General features: G+C 42.3%; 1 protein-coding gene across 9 annotated transcripts in view; it reads right to left on the bottom strand.

Moving 5' to 3' along the window:
* Positions 1-15,630, bottom strand: part of CALD1 (caldesmon 1) — a 247,395-nt gene that overhangs the window by 102,185 nt on the left and 129,580 nt on the right. For 8 of the 9 annotated variants that reach the window (XM_050968236.1, XM_050968285.1, XM_050968274.1 and 5 more), the window contains exon 3: positions 13,049-13,160. In XM_050968236.1, the coding sequence (XP_050824193.1) occupies positions 13,049-13,119 (71 nt within the window). In that variant the 5' untranslated portion in view covers positions 13,120-13,160. Of the gene's footprint in view, positions 1-13,048; positions 13,161-13,772; positions 13,933-15,630 lie in introns of those variants that run through there. The other variant, XM_050968247.1, reaches the window with a different exon arrangement.

Raw genomic sequence — 15,630 nt, 5'->3', positions numbered from 1 at the left:
GTTTAAAACGAACACAGCCAAAAATGCATGAAAACTAATTGATTAAATGAGATGTTTCAGCAAGTTGGAATCAAGCTGGAGCAGGGGCGCTGGAATCATTTTTATAGTGAGGGTGCTGAGAGCCATTGAACCAAACTGTAACCCTGTATATGATGGAAACCACTTCAACCCCGGGGGTGCAGCAGCACCCCCCACACTTTTAGTTCCAGCACTTAAGGGTTGGAGTTTTATTTGAAAATCACAACATTCTTCCTCTATGGTTCGTTGAACTGAATTCTAAAGGGTAACTATGCCCATGCCACCAGCAATTTGATACTGTTTACATACTATGCTTATTTGTGTGTAAAATTGGTTAGCATTTGACTTCATTTTTAATCCACTTTCCTTTTTATAGGGAAATCTAATCTTCTGCATATCAGGGTTAATTTCCGATATTTGATCATAAGCATTGCATGAAAGTGTGAATAAAGTGTGAAAACCTGTATTGAGAAGAAGCAGATATACCTAAATGTCCAGTGGTCTAACTAATTTTCATATTTATTCTTCGAGTTTTTCGTATTTGGAAAATAATCAGAATTTCTACAGAACCTAATAACTTTTATCTTCTTGTATGGCTCCATGAAAGCTGGGGAAATAATTTAATACCAAGTTCAGCTAAATCTTTATATTTACATTTGGCTAGTAATTTCAAACCATACTTTTTTAAAAATGTATCTTACACAGTCTCCTCATTGACCCCATGTGACCACACTATGGACAGCCCAGAATACAGAGGGACAGGTTCTCAACAGATCCAGTTGAGGAGCTGGCCCAGATTATTCAAAACTATGTTAAAGGGACAGATTGTAATTAGGCCTGATTAAGACACTGTACCTCAATAATGATCCATACTCTCACCAAATATAAATTACAACATTATTAGTCCTGTTAAACTCACCATGATTACTTGTGAAGTGCAGTACAATTCAAAGGGGAGTGAGGGAATCAGAGTCTGTTCTACAAAGGTGCTAAAGTTCTTACATGCCGAAACTAAAACATTGCAACGTTATAGCTGAGATATTACATGCATCAGTGTGAGGACATTTAAAGTTTAGGGGGCAGATCCTCAGCTGGTGCAAATGGTTATAGCTCTGCTGAAGACAACAGAGCTAGGGCCAATTTACACCTGTATGGCATTTTGAAAACTGACTTTTTTTCTTTTTCTTTCTGTGATCAAAAGTATGGAAAATTATTAATTAAACAAAAATTTTCCATAATTTTTTTTATTTAGGAAAAAAGGCCATTTTGACTGGAAAAAAGTTTTGATGGAAAGTTTTCAACCAGCTCTATTAATTATATTAATCTATACCTAAATATATATAGAGAGATTCATGCACAATGACCAGTTATGGTTGGTATGGGAACCTTAACACTGAATTTACCAACCTCTGTGCCTTCAAAACTTCATCTTAATGTTGAATTAACAAAGCTATTTGCATTTAATTTCCTGGGTGAAGGAGGATATAACATAAGAGAAATCTGATTGCACACTCTGTTTAGTGCTGAATGTGCTATATGAGATTCCAATAGATGCACTCTGTACCTTCTTTCAATTACTGTAGATTTGCATGTAAGGCACAATAAAAATATGTGATCATGCACATAAACTTAAATGTGTAATCATGTCCATAAATGCAGCGTTCCCGATACATGTGTGCTTGTGCGTGGAGCCCCTACCTATATATATATTTTTTTAAACAACATGTTTTAAAATAGCATTGTATTACTACACTTCATAATACGTAATTTTTAAACACATAGGCCAAGATTTTAAATAATGGGTGCGTAAAGTTATAATCCAACGTCCATATTTATTATGCAACTAAATAGGTTCCAATTTAATACTGACTTCAATAAGAGATGGTGAGTGCTCAGCACTTTTGAAAGTTAGGTCACTTAGTAGTTTAAAACACTATGCAGGCCTGGAGTTTTCAAAAAAGAGATTAAGGTGCTCAAGTCTCTTTGGAATTCTAAATAAATTTTGGTGTCTAAATCCCTCAGGCACATTTAAAAACATCATAAGGCACCCCCTACCCTTTTTTTTTTTTTTAAACTTTTTGGCAATCCTGTACAAGGTGAATTGGGATCTGCTGTTATAGTTTCTGTGGCCCCTGTGGAGGCGTAACAATGAATAATAATGATTCATAATAATAATACTTAGCTCTTATACAGCACTTTTCATGAGTAAATCTCAAAAGTGCTTTACACATGAGGTCAGTCTCATTATCCTCTTTTTACAGATGAGGAAACCCAGGCACAGAGAAGCGAAGTGACTTGCCCATTGAAGTCAATGGGATTTCAGAGATCAGAGCCCTCCAAATGCAGAACTAGGGCATAAAGTTGTTCCTGCTTAATCAAAGTCCTTCAAATATGCCAAAGGCACTTTCCCCTCATTACGCGTAAACTCTATGGCACTTGAGTTACCTGAGCCAATCAACAGGTGCATAGGAACTTTACACCCACAGCCACTCTCATGTGTTCTCTCTCTCTCTCTCACCCTGTTGCACCTCCTCTCCTCCCCCAGCCCCCAGACAGCAAGCCTAAATTTTCAGCCTAACAGGTAAACTTTTCAAAAAGTGAAATGTCTGAAAACAATATCTTATAATGCAAGTGCCTTTTCAACTCTAACAGAAGCATAACTAATATTTTGCTATGCTATGGAAAACAGACATTTTAGTTGTACAGCTCTGTGGTTTATACGCCCAGAAGGTGTTCTCTTCAAAGATTTCAAAGATTGTTTTTCCTCTGGACTGATCATTTAGTTCTAAATTTCTAATCATCAAGACATTCTAGAGAACTGGAAGAGTTTATGAAAGATGGTATGTTTCACTCAATTTATTTTATGTCCACAGCTCCTTAAATCTGAAGATACTTTCAGTGCATGTTTTCTGTCAAACTCTGGATCAAAGGTTAAAGATGGGTGTAATGTATGCACACAGGCCACCTCACAGTCCCAGCTACTCTGAAATAACTCTATTCTTACTCTAGATTTACAGTGTTCTAAATAAGTTCAGAACCTGGCCCAATGTCCAGATGACACCTACCCACATTTTGTTTCTCTGATTAAAGCTAACAACTAATTCCCTTCCACAACCAATTGTAAAATGCTCTTTGTTGTTTGTTTTTGTTTCCCAGGCTTTCCAGCAGCCCTTAGCATCTCCAAGGAGAAACTGCCCCTATATCAAAAGAGGTGAAAATCTGGCAGTGTCTTAGTGCTGGATTTAGGCTCTCCCTCCTACTGAAAGCTTGATTGGTTTGGTAGGTGCAGTACTGAGATTATAGAATGATCCTAAAATACAGATGGGATTAATATCTGAAATAATAAAGAGTCTGTTTTGTTGTCTGCTCTGGGTACTTAGCATAGGCACTGCAGTTTGGTGAGGTTTATAATTCTGCATGGCTAGCTACTTAGGGGAACAAAGCTCCATTTATACAAACTTCTCGGTCAGGACAATTTAAAAAATATCAGTGAAGCTGACTGATACTTTAAAAAATAAATTGCATATGCCTTTTTACCAATGTTCATTTTTCTCCAAAGAAAAATTTGTTGCCTTTGAAATTTTGAGATTACAACATTTTGTTTGTTTGTTTGTTTTTTGTTTATGCACCCACAAAATGGTGCTAAAAGGACATATTATAATGAGACTACAAATCATGCCTGTCAGCCAAGCTTTACCATAAATTCTGGGAACTCTGAAGTAGACTCTGCAAAACACTGTTCATTATGACCCTGAGGGTCAGATTCACCCGTGAGCTCCAAATATTTAGTGCCAGGATGCAAAGCAGCTGTAAAGGCATCTTAGCAGCTGGAGCGTACCAGTGAATCTTACCCTCAATTTCATGTGATGCTTGTAAATTAAAGAAAACGAATTAAGCAGAATTTTCCATGCCTTGATACTTCCAGAAGGTGAATATTTTTATGGAAAGATGAGCCTTACACACATTTTGAATTTAAGGAATACTAGGAAAAAAAGCAAAACAAAAAGAACACAACTTTTTATGATAAAGAATTCTAATCATTCTTTTTAAAAAAAAATGGCACTACAGTAAAAATGGCTGGATTTTGATATTTGGCATGGACATAGTCCTCAACGAAGAAGGTGTGCTTTCTTAGGTCTGAGTTAACTTAAGTTATAAGTGTTGGAAAATTGTGTGCCTGGCATGTGCAATTGAAAATTCTGTTAGGCTTAAATGCGTGTACTTCAAGAAAGGTACGCTGGACCAAATTCTTCACTCAGTGAAGGCAAAATCATTGCCACTATAGCATAGATGCATCATGGGGGACAGTGTGTGCAAGAAGTCCTTTGCCACCCCAGAACAGTCATGTAGGGGCTCTAGAGAGTAAGAGGGCAGAACTAGAAGGTTCAGCGGGGGGGTGTCTGGGCAGGTTTCACTGAAGGAGTGTTGGCTACACCCAGGAGTGGCTCTAGCTTTTTTGCCGCCCCAAGCACAGCAGGCAGGCAGCCTTCAGCGACTTGCCTGCGGGAGGTCCCCGGTCCCGTGCCTTCGGCGTACCTACCGACGAATTGCCGCTGAATCCGCAGGACTGGCGGACCTCCCGCAGGCAAGCCGACGAAGGCTGCCTGACTGCCGCCCTCACAGGGACTGGCAGGGCGGCCCCCGTGGCTTGCCGCCCCAGGCGCATCCTTGGAACACTGGTGCCTGGAGTCGCCGCTGGCTACACCTACTGAACAGGTATAACAACAGACATTTGTTATCACATTCCATAGCACCTCTGCACTATGGTGACCACATTTAAAAGACAAAATACTTCTAAGCCACTACACTTCACCAATTTGCATTCTCCTTCCCAGCACAGCTCAGGTTCATACGAGTCATAATTGAGCTTTAAAGTTTCATCAACACGTAAAGAATGCTCAAAGAACCCAAAGAGGTTTAAAAAGTACCCTCCATACACAAAATGTAACCACTTCTGGGGTGTAGGATGGCAGCTAGTGACTAATAGAATGCACAACAGTGAGCTGAAGGGGAAATTTCATCCATCCCTACCTGTCAACTACAAAAACAAAACAAAGCAAAAAATCTCACAGTCAGGCTGAAACATTATAGAAGTCCTAGTCTCCAGGTGTGCTCAGTTGAGAAGGGGATAATTCTAGTATAAGAATTTCATCTTCTCTTTTGAGAGAGAGAGAGCACAGTTTACTAGTCTGACAAAGTGGGTATTCACCCACAAAAGCTCACGGTCCAATACTTCTGTTAGTCTATAAGATGCCACAGGACTCTTTGTTGCTTTTACAGATCCAGACTAACACGGCTACCCCTCTGATAGTTATCTAGATAGAGGTTTCTGTCAGTAAAATCCTGCAAACCCTTACACACAGAAGTAGCAAGCAGTCTCCTTCAGGTCTTTGGGGCTACTCATGGGTAAAGTTACCCATTCCTGTTTCAGCTCTGTGTTCTATATTGCTACCATTGTACATTATTCTTGCTTTAGGCCAGTGTTTAGGCTAGCAACACTGCCAGTCCCACTCCTCGAAAAATCAGCCTCCCCTACTCCAAAATCATGGTTAATGACATAGTAGAAGCATCCTGACTGAGTAATAACTTAGATTGGTTAATAATTAAATTACACAGTGTTTTAATATCGTGTGCTGCAAAGAGCCACAGGAGACACATTAAAGAGCCACTTGTGGTTCCCGAGCCTTAGTCTGAGTATCACTGGTTTAAGATAAGTGAAATGCAAAAAGGAACAAGACATGAATAGTGGACAGGAAATCTCTTTCCTTTTAAAAAATGTAAAATCTGCATCCAAAAATACTTGATGCTGTTCCTTCCAGGTTTATTTGTTATTCTCTTCCTAGTCCTTAAAGGGACCATTATCCACATGACAAAGCTGGTTAGGAAAGGAGTATGGTCCGGTGGATAGAGCCCTACATAGTCCGGTTGGAGTAAGGAGACCTGATCCTTTCAGTGGCTTCTTATGTAACATAGGACAAATTACTTCAGTTTTGTAAAATGGCTTCAGTGAGCATCACTAGGAAAACAGTGAGGCCTATCCACTGTTGTAAAGTGCTTTGAGATCCAAGGATGCAAAGTGCTATGCAGAGTAAGTCCTAAGACTGGAACCCACTGCCTAAGACAGTTCAAGGGGACAAATTCTCCTCTTATTTATGCTAGTTAGTTGCCTCACTGTCACAGAGAAGAATTTGGGCTTAGTAAACTTTACTCAAAGGTTTTATAGCTACAAGCCAGGACATGGGTGCATTGGCAGCAAGCTTGCACTGCACACACGCACACACCCCAAGTCTTGTCTGGCTCTAGCATGAGTTATTAGACTGTCATTTTCACCTACACCAAAATAAAAAAAAAATTGCTGAGAGAGAATGTTTCTTGCATTCCAACAGTAAGCACATAGTATCCTAAGCAGTAGTCTGCATTTTTAAGATGGCCTATATTGATGAGTCATCATAGTTTGGGGCCACTTATTGGATCAAATCCTTAGGTGGTGTAAATCTGCATAAATCCATTGAGTTCAATGAAATTATGCTGATTTACATGAGCTGTGGATCTGGCCCATTATTTATTAGTAGTAGTTTATTGATAGGATAGCCCCAGGCTCTAGCCTCTGGGAGGAATTTGGTCTGTGTTTCAGATATTAAACTTATGTGATTTTTCTATCATGTACTCCTGTAACCCATTAGCACTGTTACATACATTGTCTAGTTCAGGTAACTCATTCAGGGCTTAATCCAAAACCCAGTGAAGTCAATGGAAAGATTTCACTGACTTTGACAGGCTTTGGATCAAGCCCCCGGGGCCTTATCCTACCATCAATCCATGCACTGAACTCCCATGAGCATTTAGGGGCATGACACAACCTCCACTCTGTTTCACAAAGCATTGCTGGATACAGACGGACATATAGCACATCACGTCTACCACATGCATGGAGTCTGTGTCTCTGTGGTCCTGCACCAGTGCAGTCATTTACACAAGGGCAAGGTCACAACCAGATCACAATGAAAGAGTGTAAAGTGAATGTAAAATACTAGCATTCAGATTTGGGAGTGATAGAAAAAAATATATATGAAAGATTCTGGGCATTGGATGGAGAGATTTTATCAACAACAAAGAGATCCAAGAAGTCACCAACCAGAAGCTCCTCTCCACCAGAATCAGATGGAAGTGCTAGACATCTCTGGGGCATGTACTCCGGATGCCAACACACAGACTCCCACCTGAAGCTGTCAAGTGAAAACCAACTTGGATAAGGAAACGAGGGTGCCCAAGAGAAACCTTAAGAAGAACCCATAGCAGGGAAGGCTGAACAGTCGATCTCAGCACCATCGTGCAGATGGAAGCAGCAGCTAATGACAGAAAAGGATAGAAGAGATCAGTTTCCATCTACATGCCAGCACTGGCATGAGAAGGCTGCATCAATTCAGAGTTTTATACCCACTTCCCCCTCCCTTTGCACACAAGGTGCAGGCCAATGGAGTATCAGGCTGTTGGTCTTTAAAAGGGAAGGCAGGTTTCCTAGGGTCAACTCTAAGCATGTGTATCCTGAATGTCAGAGCTAGATGCTGTAACTGAGCCAGTCAAAATTCTTTTTTTTTTTTTAGCACATTTCTAAGAAACCATAGGCCTGAGTCTGCCCCTACTACTGGACCAGCTCTAGCTGGGGTTGAAGACAGAAAGTCAGATGTGAGGTTCTCACTGGAGCCAGTTTGCCAAAACAGGCCTAGATAGCTCAGATGGATAGAAGTACGGGATACAGAGTACGTGGCTGACCGCACCTTAGAAATGAAGCTGTGTGACCCCCTCCAACTAGTCCATGCTGCATACCAAAATAGACATTAGAGGTCAGGGACATGGCCCCTGTTGGGCCTTAGCAGACATGACAAGCAGGCCATGCCCCGGCCCTTGCACTCTGTTGAGCACCAGGACCACGCTGAGGGAAAGAAGCTCACCATGTCTCCTTCATCCCAAAAAAGCTGCTGGAGACAGATTTGCCCCGTGAAAAGTGCTTCAAACTAATTAGACAGTTAGGCTGCAAACACACGGACAACCTGCCACCTCCATACTGTTTTACGGACAACAAAAGAGGCACTGAAACGGGTTGATTCATAAGCTCTGTGATGGGCTACGGATACTTTCACCTCCAGGTCACTTGTTTGACTCAAGCAGGCTTGGGTATTGTCTGAATGTCATCTCATCCCTTTGGTGGCTGTATGGTAGTCACAGTCCCATTCACAGTGTCCTTGGGGATAACTGTCCATATCACAATGAATCTGCTTATAATTAGGCTCAGTTAACAAACATGCCTAGTACATAAGCTAAATATTCATAGGAACTTCTAGACTAGTGATGCATCTCTTCCTGCATTCTGTCTGGGACGGACATCAGTACCAGATGCTCCAAAGGAGGGCATAGGCGCAGGAACTAGGTGTCTGTGGGGTGCTGCAGCACCCCTGGCCCGCATCCGGGGCTCCACTCCTGGTCCTGCATACGGGGTCCCAGCTGCCGGCCCCCCATCTGGAGCTCCACTCCTTGCCCCCCCATGCCCTCGGTCCTGGCTGCTGGCCCCCACTATGCACAGGGATCCAACTGCTGGCCCTTCACCTGCCCCCAGCTGTGGCCCCGGTAGGGTTGCCAAATTTCTGATTTCAGAAAACTGAACAGTCTTGCCCTGCCCCTTCCTTGAGACCCCAGCCCCTTGCTTCCATCCCCCCTCCCTCTGTCACTCGCTCTCCCCCACCTTCGCTCACTTGCTCATTTTCACCAGATTGGGTCAGAAGGTTGGGGTGTCGGAGGGAGTAAGGACTCCAGCTGGGGGTGTGGGTTCTAGTGTGGGGCCAGGGATGAAGGGTTTGGGATGCAGGAGGGGGCTCTAGGAAGGGGGGTAGGGATGAGGGGTTCAGACTGCAGGAGGGAGCTACGGGCTGGGGCAAGGGGTGGGGTGCAGGAGGGGATGAGGGATATGGGCTCCGGGCAGCACTGACCTCAGGTGGCTCCCGGGAAATGGCGACATGTCTCTGCGGCCCCTAGGCACAGGGGCAGCCAGGGGTCTCTGCGCACTGCCCCATCTGCAGGCACCGTCCCCACAGCTCGATTGGTTGTGATTCCCAGCCAATGGGATCTGTGGAGCCAGCGTTCGGGGTGGGGACAGCACACGGAGTCCCATGGCCGCCCCTGCATTTAGAGGCTGCAGGATTATGCTGGCGGCTCCTGGGGAGCCACGCGGAGCCAGGGCGGGCACAGAGCCTGACTTAGCCTGTTGCACTACTGACCTGACTTCTAACAGTCCCTTCTAATGACCAGAGCCCCCGAGGTCCCTTTTCAACCAGATATTCCCGTCAACACCCTACACCCCAGCCTTGGCCTCCTTACCCCTGTCCATGTCTCCTGCTCCTGGAGTCGTGGCCCCCACTCCTAGTCCCAACTCTTGGGAGGCAGGGGGCGCAGACAGGGATAAGGAAGGGGTGAGGTAAAAAGTTTGGGGACCACTGCTTAGTCTGCTTTACAGTTTGGTTAGCTGGCTTTCAGCACCCCCACTATAAAAAGTGTTCCAGCACCACTGGCGGACGGTGGACGAAACCCTGTAGGAAGCTGGTGTGTATTAACCTGCCTATTCAAAGGGCATTACATTGCATATCTAGAGCAGTGGTTCTCAATCAGGGGTACGTGTACACCTGGGAGTACACAGATCTTCCATGGGGTACATCAACTCATCTAGATATTTATCTAGTTTTACAACAGGCTACATAAAAATCACTAGCAAAGTCAATACAAACTACAATTCCACACAAACAATGACTTGTTTATACTGCTCTATATATTATACACTGAAATGTAAGTATTATATTTATATTCCAATTGATTTATAATTATAGGGTAAAAATGAGAAAGTAAGCAATTTTTCAGTAATAGTGTGCTGTGACACTTTTGTGTTTTAATGTCTAATTTTGTAAGCAAGTAGTTTTTAAGTAAGGTGTCACGTGGGGGTACACAAGTCAAATCAGACTCCTGAAAGGTGTACTTCAGTCTGGAAAGTTTGAGAGCCAGTGACCTAGAGACAGTTTCCTCAGCTAACATCTAAATCACAATGACAGGCTAGTGTGGGGAAATATGAAGGCACAGCCCATCAGGTGCCAGGTCTCAGAATAAACAGAACATTTTAGTCCCTAGTGCCATCAGTTTGGCACTTTTCAGGAGTACTAAATTCACTTCATGGAAAAAAGATCTCTTTTAAAAATAAGGGACTAACACAGGAATATTGCTGTGTCTTAATGTTTACAGGGGCCTTTGAGGTCTATTTTTTCCTCTAACATACAGGAGAGAGAGATGGATAGTTAGAGATGTTACAGTAATGCTTTTAAAATAAATAAAACAAAATCACAAAAATTAAAATATAATTCACAGAAAAGTTTAATATGAAATGTGACAGTCGCTAATAATTTCTCTAGTCCTGCAGTCCTTAAGTCAGGATTTCAATGGGGCTGATTAACAACGTTGCCAATTCTCACAATTTTATCCTAAGTCTTGCAATATTTGGGAGTTTGCATGAAGCCCCAGTTCCTGGAGTCAGGTAATGACTTTAGAATCTCAATTTTCATTTTCATAAAGTACATTTCTAGCCCTCGTGGTTGCAGAGAAAATATTTGAAGTCGTGAGCCCTAAAGGCTCCAAAAATAGAAAGAACTCACACTCTACAAGGCAGCACCAATGAAGGGAGGGGAGACAGCATGGCAGACGGAAACAGAGACTCACACTCTGTGTGTGTGAGAGAGAGAGATGCACAAGGCACCTTCAAGTATGCTGATCCCATTCTAAGTACATTGCCTCTTTAAGTAGATCAGCAAGTTCAGATGGCAGCTGCTGCCAGGAAGCTCCATCTGTCCTAAGCCCTGTCGTGTCCCTCCTTGCTCTATGGAAATGGGGTAAGCAAGGTGCAGGAGCAGGGGTAGGGGAACACCCTGACACTAGCCCTCCTCTTCCCCCCACCTCACTTGCACAGCAAGCAGGAGGCTCTGGGGAGCAGCTCCAAGGCAGAGGCAGGGGCAGCACATGGCAGTAGGGGAGGGACAGCTGAACTGCCGGCAATTGCTAGCCTGCTGAGCAGCTGCCCCACAGGGAACTTAGGGGAGCGGGGAGCTGATAGGGGGGCTGCTGGTCCACCTGGGTTCCAAGCCCTCCATCAGCTAGCTCCAACGGGCCGCTCTTTCTGCAAGCAGTGGACAAAGCAGGCAGCTGCCAAATGACGTTATAAGGGAGCATTGCGCAACTTTAAACAAGCATGTTCTCTAATTGATCAGCAACGTAACAACAAAACAACGTTAACCAGGACGACTTTAAGTGAGGAGTTACTGCATATCCCTGTCAGTAACTATGACAAGCATTTTATTCAATTCATGTATTTCTTTGCAAATTTACTTCGTGGTGAGAGCCCAACAGCTCTGGAGACAGACGTGCCTGTTTACCCAGAGGAATGGTCCAGCACTGGAACTGGCCATGCAAGTTTCTCTCAAACTGTCCAACCAAATGCATCAATGCAAACCGGGAGGGAACACTCGAAGGTAGCTCATTCTCCATGACACATTTTGCAGCCTCTTTGTTAAGACTGCTAGCCAACTTGACAGTTGTGATGGTGGCTTTTGAAATACGGATGGTACCATCTTATTTCACTTGGCCACTATGCTTTCATTTGAGTTTATTTATCTGCAAATGACTTTACTGTTTCCCAACGCTGAAAAATCAGTTTTCCACCCTGATCTGAACCATCACATACACAGTTCTATAGGATAGTGCTTTCTTTCTAAAATAAATAGTCATTAAAAGGCATCTATGTCCATCCATTTGATGTCCCTTCCACTATCCATTTGAAAAGTTTTGCCTGAATAGGCAAGACCATATTAAAAATGTTCTAGGCAGATACAAAAAATATGTATTTTATATTATACTCCACTGACTTTTTTTTGTTCCCATCTAAAACTGCTTTGTAAAAAGAAAGAAATATACCTCTGCAGTATTTGAAACTCAGATACTGCAGCATTATGTTAGTACATGAGAACCTGAACATGAAAAAGACTAGAAACAAAAGTGAAACTAACTATATCGTTTTCAGTATCCAAAAAGAAAGAAAGAAAGAAATGGGTAAATTATATTTTTTGAAATTCTTGCAGTTTTAATAAACGAATAAAGTAATCATTGTAACATAAAGAAGGAAAATTGTTTTTTCTTTTAAATATTAGGGGCCTGATTCCTTCCCCTCTTATACTGGAGTAACTCCACTAACCTCAATAGAGTTGCACTGGTATAAAATGGGTATGAATTAGAGGAGAATCAGTCCCAAAATTTTCAAGCTGTTCATTTAATAAAGTCTTGTCACTGCATTTGAGCTAACAACAGTAACATTTAGGGTCAAATTCTATTCTTATTTACACCAATGTCAATCTGGAGTAACTAGGAGCAGAATTTTGCCTCTGTAATCTTTATCAAACAGTTGCAAACAAATCATAAATGTAATGTGCTAGTAGTGTAGATATTTTAGCAGACAGTTCTCATATTGAGTATTAAACAGTCTAAGGATAAGTAGTTACAGATTAAGTACTCTAAGGGTTTTATTTCCACTCTGCTTTCCTTCAACACACTATAATTTGAGCTCAATCTCTGGAACCACCACCACAATCTGATTTCTATGACTAGCGTCAGACGCATGACATCTGACCATTATCAGCTTGACAAGTTCCTTTCTATTATACCTGTAAATGATTTCACATTGCCCTACTCCACCTTCAGTACTTACATTCTTCCTCAACACACCAGGCTGGGATTTTCAAAAAAGCTTAAAGAAGTTAGGCACCCAACTCCCATTGACTTTCGGCCTCTCCCCAGAAACATTACCCATTGCCATTTTTTTAAACATATTGATAGCAAAGTTGTTCAGTAAAATTGCACCGCACTTTGGATATTGAGACACAGAAAGCCTCGAAGCCAGTACTTAACACAAATCAAGCCATGGACTCTGTTTTCCAATGTAATGCCTCACCTCTCCGCTTCAAGGCGCATTTCCTCACGCTTTTGCCTCCTGAGTTCTCTGCGGCGTTCAAAGTCATCCATGGTGCGTGTTCAAGCTTTCGAAATTCCAGACAGATCAGAATCTAAACCGAGAAAGGTAGGTGAGTTAGAAGGGACATGCAATACGATTGGATGCATGTAACCAACGGAGATAATTCAGGGGTGGATTTTTGTTTTTTAAACTCCACTGGTACGATTTTCTTTTTCTAGCGATAAACTTCCTCAGTATTGCTGAGATAAACAGGATTAATGAAATGCCTAGTAGGATAAACACAGCCCATTCCTGAGTTTAGTTTCCAAGTTAAAATTAAATCAACATGCATTAACCTAAATACTGTATTTATCTGCTAGCCACAGACTAGCTATTTGTAATGCTGCAGGTCCTTTCCTAGAAACAATAGCAAAAATTCAGCAGGACTGCAATTGTTTTTAACTTCAAATTTTATTGGAAGCAATAAAATGCTACACAACAGATTTCTCGTTTCTTTCTAGCTGAACAGATAACAAGAATTCTGGAAAGGCTAACACACCCTCTCTTCCCCCCACCCCCCCAAAAAAAAAGGGAGAGAGAGAAAGAATAGAAGCCAGAGCTTTTAAATACCACCCAGAAGGAGACAAGTTGTGTATAAATCCTTCTGAAAGAATCAAAAGCAACTTTTTTATAGTTTAATCCATGCATTTTAAAAATGCCCTACCTTCTTCTTGATAATTTAGTCCATGAAATATTTCCCCTTTATAGTTCTTCATATACAAAGCCTTTTCAGCCTTCGTTTATATTCCATCAAGCCGAGTATTACAGAATTCCCCTGCAGCCCCCAAACCAAAAATGACTACCAGAAAAGGGAAAGCTGTTCTCTTTTTGTCCCTGCTTTGTTTACAGAGCTGTCAGTGGTTAGTTAAACTCTGCCTGGAATCTGGCATTTAAGGCCTGCTCTAAGATTGCTTCCTGTGTAGAGCTGGAGGCCTCAACTTCCTCTGGAATCCTAGCCTAGACTCTGCACTCAGAGGAGGGTTGTTTTTTTTTTTCTCCCTTAAAAACATTTTCCAGCTCTTTAGTACAAGAACAACTACTTACACTGCGAAAAGAAAGAGTTCAGACAGTCTCAGTTTGAAGGGTAGCTATTAACTGCTTACAATTTAAAAGAGACAAAGAGAAGCTGCATTCATTAATTATTTGAAGTTAATTTTTTTAAAAATCTGTTTATCTGCCTTAAAGCTTTACCTCTGCAGTGTCTGAACATCTTCCATATCAAATCAACAACAATAGTGAAGTCTTTAGTGGACCTCAGGGAACCTCTAGCACATCTCCCTATTGGGGATAAAAACTCTGCTTGGGGCAGGGCTGGGGTTTTTTGGTGGGGGAGTTGTTTTTTGAAAGGGCACTCACCACAGAACAGGATTCTTGGCACAGTTTTGACCTTTACAATAGAAATATAGCTTTCCTGAAAGCGTTTTTAGCAAGTTCTGATGAGACTTCCAGTAGAGAACCCCAAAAGGGGACTGGATCCAGTGAAGATACTTGACCAAACGCTTTTGAAGATCATATACTTTTTTATGTGACACTACCCATTTCTTGCAAATTTCATGAAAAAACAAAATTTCTTTCTGGCAAATGTCTGGGGACAATATGAAAAAGATATTTCTTACTTTCTCTCACCTCTACCACGGCCCCAATTCAGCAAAACACTTAAGTACATGCTTGGCTTTTAGCATGTGCTTGGCTTTAAGCACTTTACTGCAACTGCGCATGTGCTTGAAGTTAAGCACATACCTAAGTACTTTGCTGGATCAGGGCCTTAATATCTGGGCAGCGAGGAGGTGGCAACTTGCCTTGCTGTGAATGAATAAACTCCTACAGTGTCTATGGCCGTCAATCACCTTTCCATTGTACTGAATTAGCTCTCAGAAAGCGACAGTGATGGTGTGCTTATGCATCATTTTCAACCTATTAGAGCCAAGAAACACAGAGCCAGAGCGTGTTCCCTAATATAGAATTACTACTTATTGCAAAGTACTCTCAGGCTGCCACCACTGGTGACGGCACAGTGCCAAGCCATGCCATTCCGCGTTCTCTCGGTACAATGAAACAATTGCAAATTTCCTTTCAGCGACCTTCAAGGCAGACAGCCTGAAAGCTTGTACCCACTGGTGAATTTTCAGCAACTAACTCTCTCCTGTGTACTAGATGATCTGGTGGTCCTTTCTGTCCTTAGATTCTGTGACTCTGTAATGCATACAGGAATCTTCAGTCTGATAATGGCTGGGCAGGTGACAAGGTGTGATTACCACTGGTGCAAATGACCACAACTCCACTGAAACCAAAGCTCTTTTGCTGGTTTACTCCTAGCAGTGAATTTGGCCCATTGTTTGTGAGGAGGTCAGTGTAGGAGGCTTCCTGGATTTAAAAGAGAGGAAGGGTGTCCAGTTCCAAGATATTGCTACACCAATCTGTTTTTAAGCAAAGTTTGCCCACTTGCTCAGCTAGCCTAGGGAGTCAGAATGCAGTACACTCCAGCCACATGCCCTTCCTTCTTCCGCCCAGCATTCCCCCAA

The sequence above is a fragment of the Gopherus flavomarginatus genome, chromosome 1 (assembly GCF_025201925.1).
Source record: "Gopherus flavomarginatus isolate rGopFla2 chromosome 1, rGopFla2.mat.asm, whole genome shotgun sequence".
NCBI lineage: Eukaryota > Metazoa > Chordata > Testudines > Testudinidae > Gopherus > Gopherus flavomarginatus.
The sequence above is the reverse complement of the archived record's forward strand: the minus strand, read 5'-3'. Positions and strand labels throughout refer to the sequence as shown.